Source organism: Monodon monoceros, unplaced genomic scaffold (assembly GCF_005190385.1).
Source record: "Monodon monoceros isolate NGI ecotype Baffin Bay Population unplaced genomic scaffold, NGI_Narwhal_1 Super_Scaffold_6, whole genome shotgun sequence".
In the NCBI taxonomy this organism is placed as follows: Eukaryota; Metazoa; Chordata; class Mammalia; order Artiodactyla; family Monodontidae; genus Monodon; species Monodon monoceros.
Window position 1 is genome coordinate 84,784,546 of NW_021703783.1, and position 12,463 is coordinate 84,797,008.

General features: G+C 52.4%; 1 protein-coding gene across 1 annotated transcript; it reads right to left on the minus strand.

Moving 5' to 3' along the window:
• Positions 1-218: 218 nt before the first annotated feature.
• CKAP4 (cytoskeleton associated protein 4) lies at positions 219-9,799 on the minus strand. Its single transcript, XM_029204155.1, has 2 exons — positions 9,163-9,799; positions 219-2,695 (listed from the first exon to the last, which is right to left on the minus strand). Exons 1-2 carry the CDS (start codon positions 9,616-9,618, stop codon positions 1,364-1,366), a joined length of 1,788 nt encoding a protein of 595 aa, XP_029059988.1. The 5' UTR covers positions 9,619-9,799; the 3' UTR covers positions 219-1,363.
• Positions 9,800-12,463: the final 2,664 nt, after the last annotated feature.

Genomic DNA, 12,463 nt, shown 5'->3' on the forward strand with positions numbered 1-12,463 from the left:
AAGAGTTGGAGTCAAGCAATGACCTATAAACAAACCTGCTAATAATCAATCAAAACTATGCCCCCAGGCCTAAGAGGGAGTCCATCTTGGTTTTAGAATTGGAAAAAAATAGTCTTAAAATTGAAAACTTACCCATCTTTCTAATCCTGAATACTGCATGTTAATAACATACATCGTTCAAAGTTACTAAATTCTCAGAAAGCAACCACTCTGGAAAAGTCATAACAAAGCTCAAGTGTTTATTAAGAATTAAAAATACTGTAAATAAGCCATACAGTTCATTTCACAGTAAACTAAACAAACCTTTTTTTTCCTTTTTCTTTTCCTTTTTTTTTTTCTTTTTTCTTTTTTAAAGGGCAAGACAGCCATTAAAGGACAGTACAGCTCAAAGGAGAAGGGAAACAGCAAACAGCTACAGAAAATGCACGTGTTCCTCACTGATGGATGGGGTCTGCTGACAGCAAACCTCTTCAGGGACATCGTGGTAAAATAAAGATGTGGCCTCCATTCCCCAGGGAGGCAGCCCATGCCTTTATGAGCAGCTCTCATAATACATTTCTTTAAAGAATCCAAGGATTCCCTTTTCAGGGATTCTAAACCCTTATTCTAAACACATTATTTGGGGACCCTACCAAGAGGTGACATAGGTCGGCCACAGGGGACTCTGGGGGGGTTGTGCCTTCACATTCTGAACCGTCTGGATTCTTTTGCATAGTTATCATTGAGATGGAGAAATGGTTCAGGAACGGAAAAGACACGTACCCCACAGACCACCAAGCTGCTGATTCTTTTCAACTAAAGATGGAGGGGCTTGTCCCCCTCCCAATTCAGAGCTGCCATTTATGAACTGTAACCAGTTTAAAGTGGAAGACAAGAAGTGAGTGACATCTCATGAAAACCTTGGCCAAAAGTACTAAAAAAAGTGAAATGAATTTTCCTTAAAGACAATTAGAAAAAAAAAATACCTCCTCCCCCCACTTTTTTTGTTACTTGAAATCCTCCAGCCAGGCAGGGTTTTTGAGGTTAATCTGCTTCCGTTTATCCTCGGTTGCAGCCACTACGGTTCTTCCCTGACACTAGGGAGAAACATCCCTTCTAGAAGGCACCTCTGATGCACAGGGGCTGGGCCTTCGGGAAACCCACCCAAAGCAGAAGCAGAAGGCCTGCGCAACCGATAGCGCGTGGTAACCATCGTAAATAAATTAAACGGGCACAAAAACACAGAAAGCCCCAGTGATCCCGGTGGTGTGGCCGGCTCTTCGGGAGGGACCAGGCCCTGGGGGGAGGGGCGCGGGAGCGAACAACACATTTTTTGGTCGTGAGAAACTGGACTCGCCATCCGCGCCCTGCACACGCAATCCATTTAGACTTTCTCGTGAATCTTTTCCACTTTCACAAACAACCTATCCAGGTCATTCCTCAGGTCCTCTAGCAAACTTTTGGCTGACTCCAAGTTGTTCTCGTTGGTCTCAATCTTCACTGAGTACGCGACCAAACTGTCCACGGCAGTCCTGAGCATTTTCAAGTCCGACTCCACCTGGCCCACGGAGGCTCTGAGGTTGTCCAGAGAGGAGAGTCCGTCCAGCAGGTCCTGGGGGGGCGCGGCGGCGGCGTCGCGGCTGAGCAGTGTGCGGACCTGCTCCTGCACCTTCTGCAGCGCCTCCACGGCGCCGGGAAGCTCTGCCACGCGACGCTTCAGTTCGTCCACGTCTCCGACCAGGGAGAGCTGGGCCTCACCGAGGCCGCGCACCCTGCCCGCCAGGCCGCCGCCTTCGGCGTCAACGTCTGCGTCGGGGGCGGGGCCCAGGCTGGCCACGCGCTCCTGCAGGTCCGCCAGGTGCCGCGCCTGCTCCTCGCTCTGCGAGCGCAGCGCCTGCAGCGTCTCGCGGTGGTGCTCCCAGGCCGCCCGCGCCGCCTGCACCCCATCTTCCACGCTCTGCAGCCGGGAGTCCAAGCCCTGGCTCTCCTTCTGAAGCGTTTCGAAGGCCTCGGAGGGTCTGAAGACCCCGTCTTCTTCTGGCCTGAGGGCTGCGGCCTTCAGCTGGCCGAGCTCCTCCTCGAGTCTCCGGATCTCCTCGGGGAAGCGGGCGGCCGACTCCTCCGCCCGGAGGACCTTCTCCGTGAGCGCCTGCAGGGTGTGGTGCTCCGAATCGGCCGCCTCCTTGAACCTCTGCTGCTCCTGTTTGAGGCTCACCAGCTCTTTGACCTCCGTGTAGACATCAGTCTCCATGGTCTGGACTGTGCTTCTCAGGGTCTCAATGTCCTTCTCTTTGGACTTAACCGAGGTTTGTATTTCCTTCACCGCTTCCCTCAAGGCTTTCAAATCCTGCTTGTATCCCTCCGAGTCTTCCAGAGAGGTGACCTTGGCCTTCACGTCGTTTATTTCCTTCTGGCTCCTCTTCTGGACCTCGGTGAAGATGGCGATGTTGTCGTTGATGGACTTGGTGAGCTCGGTCAGCCTTTCCTCCACCGTGTTCTCCAGGGACGTGAAGTCCCGCTCCCGGGCGTCCTTGACCACGTGGATCCCATCCGAGAGGTCTTTGAGGATCTCATTCTGGAGTTTTTGCAGAACTTCACTGATGCGGTTGATCTCGCTCTCCCCTTGCTTCACGGCTTTCTCTGTGAGATCTTGTTTATGTTGGGAGCTTCTCACGAAGGACTCAAAAGTCCCGAACGTGGCTTGCAGAGACTGCACCTGTAACCAAAATCCAGATGTTACCACGGAGAAGAGCTGATGGGTTTTATGCAATTCAGCTGTATTTCTTTTCGTTTGTCCCTCCTCCTCCAGATATAGTACCATAATTTTTCCTTTAGGGAACCATCCTTGCACACAGCCCATGTGGTTTGGGGGACCAACCCCAAGGCCAGCTCCAAGTGCTCTAGGCCTGACCAATCAATGCTTTCTGTCCACCCACTTCCCCACCCGCTCCTGGAACCATAGTGATTAGCCCGTGGATGGGCATGTGGCCTAAACCAGACCAACAAATCGATTCCAAAACTTCTCTTAAAACTATTGGGAAGGGAAACCTCTTTCTACTGGGATTGCTACCTATAGGATGAGGGAAGCCTGGAACAGCTCAGACCAGCACATGACCAACGCCTGCCTACAAATCCAGGCAGCACAGAGGGAAGCAGAACTAAGAGATGGCAAGGTCAAGTTCTGAAGACACAATTTAAATCTCTGGATACAGCTATACTGAAGGAACCTACTCTGGAACTTTTTTGTTTGAGCCAATAAATTCTTTCCCTTCCTCCATCTCTGTTTATGCCAGTTTAAGCTGAATTTTTAGCTCTTGCAACTGAAAGAGTCTCAAGTTTTTGTAGAAACAAAGCTGAGGCACGTGGGAGACACTGGGCAGGGAGGCAAGAGACAAGGTTCAGGTCTCTGCTCACCGCCTATAGCTGTGTGGCCCCGAACAAATCACTGTCCTCACCTGAAAATGTGACCAGTGGACCGGTGACCCTCAGCATTTTCTGGCTTTGTGAACACACTATGATCCTATTTGCCACTACACCTTCATTCTAAATAAATTCTACCCTAAACGGGGTCTGACCTGGAAACCACCCCCGGGAGCAGGTTTAATGCACTGAGAGGCTGAGTATGATGACTAACGGTCTGGGCTTCATCCTGATGTGGCACGTGGTACCACCTAAAATGCTTTCTTGCCAAAAAAAAAGAGAGAGAAGAAAAAAGAATCCAAATCTGTCAAGTTTCTAGCTCTAACCACCAATTCACAGAAAACATACAAGAGTGAAACATGCCATGAGGATACAGTCAAATCCACAATGTAGAAAATTCTGCAGGACAAATAATCAGGATCTTCAACAAATAAATGGCATATTTAAAGGAGGAAATATAAGAAACTATTACAGATTAAAAGAAACTTAAGAGATTTCTCAATTAAATGTAATGTGTGGACTTATATGGATCCTGCTTCAAACAAACCAACTGTAAAAGAGACATATTTTTGAGAAAGTCAGGGAATCTGATTTTGGACTGCGTATCAGGTGATAAGCAAGAATTACTGTTAACTTTGTTAGGTGTAATATACTGTGTTTTGCCAAAAGAAACAAGCAAAGGAGAGGGAAAGGAAAGAACAGAAAGGAACTCTTTATTTGTTAGAAATAAATCCCAGAATACTTTGGGTCAACTAATGTGTCAGTCAAAATTAAAATTAGATCACTATCCACGGGGTCTGCCAGGGCAACAAGGGCCCTTCAGAGGGTCTAGAATTGAACTGACAATATTTTCTGAAGCCCTGCACCCACTTGTGCCCACTGAATCTTCCAGGGAAGGACAGGCCAGCTTCTCTGCCCATGCTCACACCGTTCAGCAGACCTGGGCCATTTCCCAATACTGAGAGCATCAGAGCATCTGAGAACAAGACAACCAGGTGTGCACCCAACACGGTGGTGGAATAGAGTGCTTCAGACCCATACTGCTCCACCTCCAGCCCAAAAAGAGCACAACAAAATGGGAGGAGGAAGGGCTGGTGAGGGGATGAAATTAAAATAGCAAAAAATTGATAATTATTGAAAATAGTGTTCCTTATATTGATCTCTTCTTTTGTTTATGCTTGAACATTTCCATGATGGACAGCTAAAAAAATAAAATAGCATGGGTTCTGGAACCAGACTGCCCATGTTCAAATCCTAGCTTGGACACTTCCTATCTCTGTGATCTTGGGCAAGTTATTTAGCGTATCTGTGCCTTGGTTTCCTAACCCACAGGATGGAAACAAAGATAGTACTGTACCTAAGTCATAGGCTTGTCTTGTGAGGATTAAGTGAGCTTAATCCACTTTACGTATTAATATGTAAAGTGCTTAAATTGTGCCTAACACATAATGTTCAATAAACAGTAACTGTTACCTTCGTTATCATTTAATCTTTCTTCTGGAGTAGCTCAGAAGTCTGGAGATTCCTAGCCCACCCTTGGCCCAATGCCAAAGGGCAAATGCTACAGGTATGTGAACAGGACCCCGGGCTCTAGTTCCAGCACCAGCTCTGTGAGCACAAGTAAGTCACACTCATATTCCAAGTCCCGAGCTCCTCATCTATTAACAAATAGGTTTCTAAAGTCCTTTCTGGCTTCCACCGGTCTGTGATTTTAAGATAGATTAGAATAAGATTCTCAAGGACTCCAGAATACTAGACGATTTCCCTGCTTAACCAAATATAACCTAGAGCTCAACTCTGAAATTAGGTTATTCAATCACAGAACCTGCCTGTTCTGAGCACAGCATTCAGAACAAAGGTTTGAACAGGTAGGCACACTACCTGCAACATGGCAGGCGTTCATCACTGTTTTCTGAATGAATCAAAGAATGAACTCATTTACAGAGAAAGGGCTGACGAAGACGGAGCTGGTCCATTTCCCCCGACCCCTGACTGTCACTCCTAACCTGGGCTGGCTCTTTACAAATGGCTAGGAAGGGGACTAGATCTGAAATTATGGATGAAACCAAACAAATCAACCCGTGACACTGAAAAGAGCACAAAAAGTGTCTCCCTATGATGGTGTGAGCTGTTCACCTTCACATGCAAAGACCTCATTATAATCAATATGCAGGGAACTTCCCTGGTGGCCAGTGTATAAGACTCCACGCTCCCAATGCAGGGGGCCCAGGTTCGATCCCTGGCCAAGGAACTAGATCCCACATGCAGGCCACAACTAAGGAGCTGGCGAGCCACAACTAAGGAGCCGGCAAGCCGCAACTAAGGCGCCCACGAGCCACAACACCCAGTGCAACCAAATAAATATTAAAAAAAAATAATTATCAATATGCAGTGGATACATGTTTCCCCAACATATGGGGGATACCCACTAAGTAGTGGACAAGATGCCAGAGCAAAGTAACGCTAAGACAGGTTCCCTGTCATCAAGGAGCTCACAGCAGGGGGTAGGATAAGAGAACAGCGGTGGCTCACATTCAACAGGACACTTGATGTACACCAATGATTATGCAGAGCACTGCAGAGACATCATCCCAATCCACCCTGATAATAATCTCATGAGTTGGTAGCTCCTATTAATCCCCATTTTACAAAGCAGAAGCCTGGGAAGTGGTAGAGCTGAGCATCAAAATCCAAGAATGTCTGACTTTAGAACCTGCGCTCTTAGCCTCCAGTGATACGCTCAGGCAGAAGCATGTCCAAAGTGCACTGAGTGCCTGGAGGAGATGCTGCCTCAGCCTCAAGCCTTGACTCCTAGCCCAGAGTCAAGATGAGAAAACAAAGAAATACGACCAGAGAACTCACTCGTCCACAAATAGCTTTTAGTCTCATTAAACTGTCCCCACCAGGCCTAAGCCTACTCCTATCTCTACGCCACCCTGGATCTGCCAGAGCAACCCAGGCCCTTCAGAGGGCCTAGAGCTGAACTACCAACATTTTCTGAAGCCCTGCACCCACGTGTGCCTGCTGAACCTTCAGGATAAGAACAGACCAGCCTCTTGGCCCATTCAGCAGACCTGGGCCGTGTCCCAATACCGAGAGCATCTGAGAACAAGAGAGACCAGGTGGGCACCCAAAAGGGCAGTGGAGTAGCACGTTTCAGAGTCACACTGCTCTGACTCCAGCCCCATTTCCACCGCTGAGGGTCTGCACGTCCCTGAATGAGTAACACAACCACTCCAGGCTCAACTGGCCCATCTACGAAATGGTGCTAACGCCTCAGAGGGTGGCTGGGAATGCCTGGCCCACAGTGAAGACTAATTATGAACAAAATAATACAGTAAGAATATGTCCCTGCGAAGAAGCAAACCCCAGCCCCCAACAAACCTCACAGAGAGGGCTGTGAGAGGCTCAAACTGAGGTTGTCAGAGGGCCCATCCATCACTACTCACTCCTCAATGCAGAATAACATTTCCTGACCACCCCGGAGGTGCAGAGGGAAGTGGCCACACACTGTGGAAGATCCTGTGTGCCAAATGCCCCCGTCTGGGTATGTTCTGAGTTCCAAGTCAATGAAGTAAGCATTAATTGAACACCTATTAGGTAGCAGGCAAGGCATGGGAAAGACAGCATAATGAACAAGCGACTAGCTAAGAGTGTTCTAGGAGTTCACTGCGGTTTGAGTCCTAGCCCTGCCACTTGCTAGGTGTGTAACCACACAGAGTTCCTTAGCCTCCTTGTAGCTCACTTTCCTCATCTGTGAAAGGGGGATCATAACAGTCCGTACCTGTTGGGCTTGTGACAGTCAAAAGAGATGAGTGCACAGTAAATATGAGGCATTAATTATTAGCTTGATTACGCCACTAAATTAAAAGAAAGGTCATGATTTCAATGGTTTACAGCCAGGTGGACTCTTAAAAATCTGGACAGAGCCCTCCCCTTAATGTGGACATGGGAAAACTGAGTCCCCAAAAGGAAAGGAATCTGTACAAAGCTGTGATGGAGGAGGGGTGGGAACCTGAAAGGAGAATAAGGGAGGGGCAGGGAGGAAGCAGAGAGAATAAAGTTCAATTTCTTCCACCTCAGTTCAAGACCTCCACCATCTTGGCCTCGACCTCCCCCTCCCCCTCACAGCTTCCTACATGTTCCTCTGCTACAGGCAGGGTAGCCACATGCTGTCCCCCAAACAAACCTGTCTGTTCTTCACTCCTTCTCTCAACAGTTATCCATTACCATCTAGATCTAGACTGGCACTACCCTGGCCACCAGGATACGGGCCTGGGCAAACTCTACCCTCTCTCTCTTCTGAACTCGCACAGCAGTTACCCTCAACTGAAACCTACCTGTGCACTGCTTCACAAATAGGATTTGTCTTCTGCACCTTCGCACCCTCCACAGGGCCTACGAGGAGCCATATGACCATCAGACTTCACCAAATATTATGATTGATTGGTAAGTGGGTGGATCGAAGAGAGGAAACTGAGAGGCTAGCGATTATACTCCAGCAGTATGTCTACTTTTTAAGAATGATTTGACATTCAGGATAGGCAAAGCAGCACTGCCTACTTAATTCCCTTCGAAAAAGTCACCTCCCTTGGCCTGCAGCATGGAGATGACTCACTCCAGTCGCTCTGCCAGTCTTAAGAGGAAATTCCTAGTCCTGCATATTCCACACAAGTCGATAGAAACTTGGCAGGGCAGGCAGCATGCTGGGAAAAGAAGGCAGCAGTTCCGGGCTCAGAAGTGGTGGCGGGATTTTTTGTTTCGATCATGCAACCAACTTTCATTGAGCAATGACATTAGGGGAGGACGCAGGAATGAGGCTGAGGGAGCTGCACTTGGTGTAGGAAAAAAACAGAAAGGGTGGAACCTAAGCAACTTCGTGTGGAAAGGGAAGTCCATCCATACCTGAAATAGGCCCCTGTGGACCCTGCACTCCGCAGTGGCCTAGACACTGTCATGAAGTCTGCCATTCAAGAGCTGGGGTCTTTATCAATTCACTTAATCTCTAAACCTCAATTTTCTGGTCTGGAAAATGGAGTCAAAACTGCCAGTCCTCCCTCCCAGGGCTGCTATGAGAATTCGATAGTAAGTGAGTAAGCCCTCTAAACACCATATAAATGTGGTATTATTCACCAGTATGACCTAGTATTTTGGGCCTTTCCTTTCCTCTAAAGCTGAAATATGCTACTTCCAAGGCCCACATAGGTACACTGGTCCAATAAAGGGCAAGGAGCCTAAAGAGATGAGCTATTTCATTAGAACTACACAAATGAGTAAGACTACTAGCTTTTCTTTCCCCAGGCTCCAGGTCTATTAAAATCTGGCTCAGATGTCTCCCACTGGGAGAGCAGAGGTGTGGCCTTGCCCGAGGCTTCCAGGGATGCGCTGGCTTCCCTTCCAACCTCCTCTTCAGACAACTCTGCCCATTCAGCGATTCCTAATCCAAAAAGAATGGGCTTCCCAGAGCCTGCCGGCTTCCTTACAGGTCACCGCTAATGTCCTGTGACAGGCCCTTGGCCCACCCTCCCGGGCCGGCCAGACCATCCTCGAAGCGGTCCATCCCTTGGGGCCGATTCCTCCGCGGCCATTAACAAAGAGGGTCTGGGGACTGCTTCGGAACTAGGGGGCCGGGGCGGGGGTACCCCGGGCCGCTGACGGGCCTAGGCCGGCGAGGGGCCCGGCCGGGAGGGCACGACGGGGCCCGGCCGTGGGTGCGTGGGCAAGACGCCGGGCGCACGGCGTTTGGGGGGCCGGGGTACCCACCTTCTGCTCGACGCCCTGCAAGCCCTGACCCAGCTCCTCCCTCTGCCGGGAGAAGTCCTGGTGGCTTCGCTGGACCTGCTGGACCTCCTCCAGGACGTTGTGGACACACCAGCCCGAGAAGGCGGCCGCCGCCACCAGGGCGAGGTAGAAGAGAAAGTTGAGCACCCGGCCGAGCCTGCGCGAGCAGGACGCGGAGGACGAGGCGGCGGCGGCGGCGGCAGCGGCGGAGGACTTGCCGCCGCGGTGGCCGCCCTTGCCGTGCGCTTGGTTCTGCGGATGCTGCGGCGGGTGCTGCTGCGGGTGCGGCGCGGGCGGCGGCGGCGGCGGGTGCTGCTGAGGCGGCGGCGGCGGCTTCTTCGCCACGTCATCCGCGCCGCCCGACGGGTGGGCGCCCTTCTCCGAGGGACTCGCGGCGCCGTGGCCGCCCTTGGAGCCCCTTTGTTTGGCCGAGGGCATGGCGGGCGCGGCGGCGAGTGAAGCCGCGGGCTGCGAGGCGAGCGAGCGGGGCGCGCGGCCCAGGAAACTTCCTCGGGTTCCCCCGGGGCTGGGCGAGCGGCACGCGGGCGCTGCTGGCGTCGGAGCGGCAGGGAGAGAGAGAGCGAGCGAGCGGGCGAGGAAGGAGGCCGGGCGAGCGAGGAAGGAGGAGGGGGCCTGCCTCCGCCGCCGCGGCGCCGACCCCGCCTCCCGGGAAGGGAGGCCGGCAGAGCAGAGCCGGGAGCGCCTGCCACGCACGCTGGGGCCGGCGGGCGGCCCCTCCCCCTGCCGCCACGACCCCAAAGAGGGAGGGCCGAGCGCGGGGCGGCTCCGCAGGGTCTAGGGGGCTGGACCAAGTCGGGGGGAGGGGACGGTCGAGGGAAAGGTGGCGGCCCAGCGGGGTCTACGGGAACCGGGGTGGGATGGGGGTGGCCGAAGGGAGAGGGACTGCCCAGCAGGGTCCGGGGGTCGGGGGTTGGGGGTTGGGGGTTCGGCGGAGGGGAGGATGGTGGCCGAGCGGGGTCTACTGGGGCCCGGGGGGGCGGGGGGGGCGGGGGGGGGCGAGGATGGTGTCCCAGCAGGGTCACCGGAGGTCGGGGCAGGCGGCTGAGGTGGGAGGGGGCAGGAGGCAGCCGAGGTGGGGAGCGACCGGGCTGGGTCAACGGAGGTGGGAGCCGGCGCCGAGTGGCCGAAGGGAGTGGGCGGAGGGCTGGGTCGACTGGGACCGGGACTGGCGACTGAGCTGAGGCCACGGGGGCCCCGGGGATAGGCGGCCGAGTTGGGGGTGGCCAGGCGGGTCGGAGAGCGGAGAGCCGGGGAAGACCCGGTGGAGTGGGCCACGTGGGAGCCCCGCTCCTTTATGGACCTGTGCGGAAATGAAGGGGGGCGCCCCAGGAGCCCTGCCCCTGGGAGAGGGAGCAGAGGGGCGGGAACACCCCCCCATTCCTTTCTGCTGGGAGTTGGGGAAATCCCCACCCCCCTCCCCCCATCCCACCCTCCAAGCCTCCGCTGGTTGGACCTTGTCCCTTTCCTGGGGTTTGAAGGCGGAGGCAGAAAGGGCTTTCTGAAAACTAGTTGGCTCCAGGGGCATGTTTAAGGGAAGTTACCAAAGATTCTCGGACTGCGTGAAGACTGTTGAAGAGAAGACTTGAGCGGCCCACTTAGCCCAGTCAGTACGCCGTCGACGCTGTTGACTTTTTTCTGAAGGCCTTTCAACTCAATTTTCTCTCAGGGGGCCCACGCTCTGGCGTCAGCCCCTACCACGGACAGGCTCTGGGCTGCACGCTGGGAAACCAGCAGCCTCTGCAATGAGAGGGAAGCAGATCAGGGTCACCCCTACTTTGGTAGAAGGAAATATAATAATGCCAGGCTCTGTGCTTAGCAACTTACATATATATTCTCCAGACCTCACTGATAGCTTCTAAGGTAGGAATTATTTTACCCACTTTATAGGAAGGAAACTGAGGCTGAGCCCCGCCCCAACTGATTGGCTCAAGGTCTCACACACCGTGATTTGAACCTTGGTCTGCTCCTTTCAGAGCCTGTGCCCTTTAATGGGCCCCAGAGAAATTAAGCAATTTGCCCACTCTCAATAAGGCTAGTTAGTGCTGTGGCAGGGACAGAGCTCCACTCCACAAGCTACTTTACCCCTGAATCTGGTGTCTGTGTGTGCTTGTGCGTTAGGAACCCTGTTTCTTCTGCCTGGAAACTTCTCCCAATTCCTTCTTTTTAAAAACATATTCCCGGGGTTCCCTGGTGGCACAGTGGTTAAGAATCCACCTGTCAATGCAGGGGACACGGGTTCGAGCCCTGGTCCGGGAAGATCCCACATGCCAAGGAGCTACTAAGCCCATGCGCCACAACTACTGAGCCTGCGCTCTAGAGCCCGCGAGCCCCAACTACTGAGCCTGCGCTCTAGGGCCCGTGCTCCGCAACAAGAGAAGCCACCACAATGAGAAACCCACTCGCCGCAACTAGAGAAAGCCCACTCGCAGTAACGAAGACCCACTGCAGTCAAAGTATAAATAAATAATTTTTTTTAAAAAAAGACGCTTTTAAAAATCACTCATGAATGAATGAACACATGTGCCTGCCCTCAAGGGGCCTGCATTACATTTGGAGAAATGTGCGAAAACATTTCGAAGACTAAATCGTGTAGTTGAGAATATAAATGTAAAGGGAACTTGGAAAGCAAACCACTGGGCAGCATGTGGGGAAGTCTTCTGAGGCGGAAAGTTCTTGCGCAAAGCCTTGAAGAATGGATTTGCATAGGAGGAGCAGGGGAGGTGTTTCTGTGGCGGAAATGGGGTGAGCCCAGGACACCTGTCTGACACAAAGGGTGTGAGCTGCGATTAGGAAAGAGAGAGTTGAGCTGGGTGGAGTGGGTCCAGATTGCAGAGGTTCACAGAAGCCAGCCAGCCAGGCGGAAGAGTCGCTATTCGTGTGGGAGGCCAGAGTAGATTATAGCAGGTTCTGGACTAGAAATATAATCATTTGCCCCAGACAGAGAGGAATGTTCCCACTCCTGCTAAATACCAGGAGCTCTTGTAGAAAACGCCTAGCTCTGGGCCTACAGCTCTGACCTAGGAGGGGGGAAAGGAGATGGCAGAGGAAATCAGAAAACTAACTCATCCATGAAGCTGCTAGAAGAACCTTGTTTAAAAACTTCAGCTAGGGCTTCCCTGGTGGTGCAGTGGTTGAGAATCCACCTGCCAGTGCGGGGGACATGGATTCGAGCCCTGGTCCCGGAAGATCCCACATGCCGCAGAGCAAGTAAGCCCGTGCACCACAAGTACTGAGCCTGCACTCTAGAGCCTGTGAGCCACAA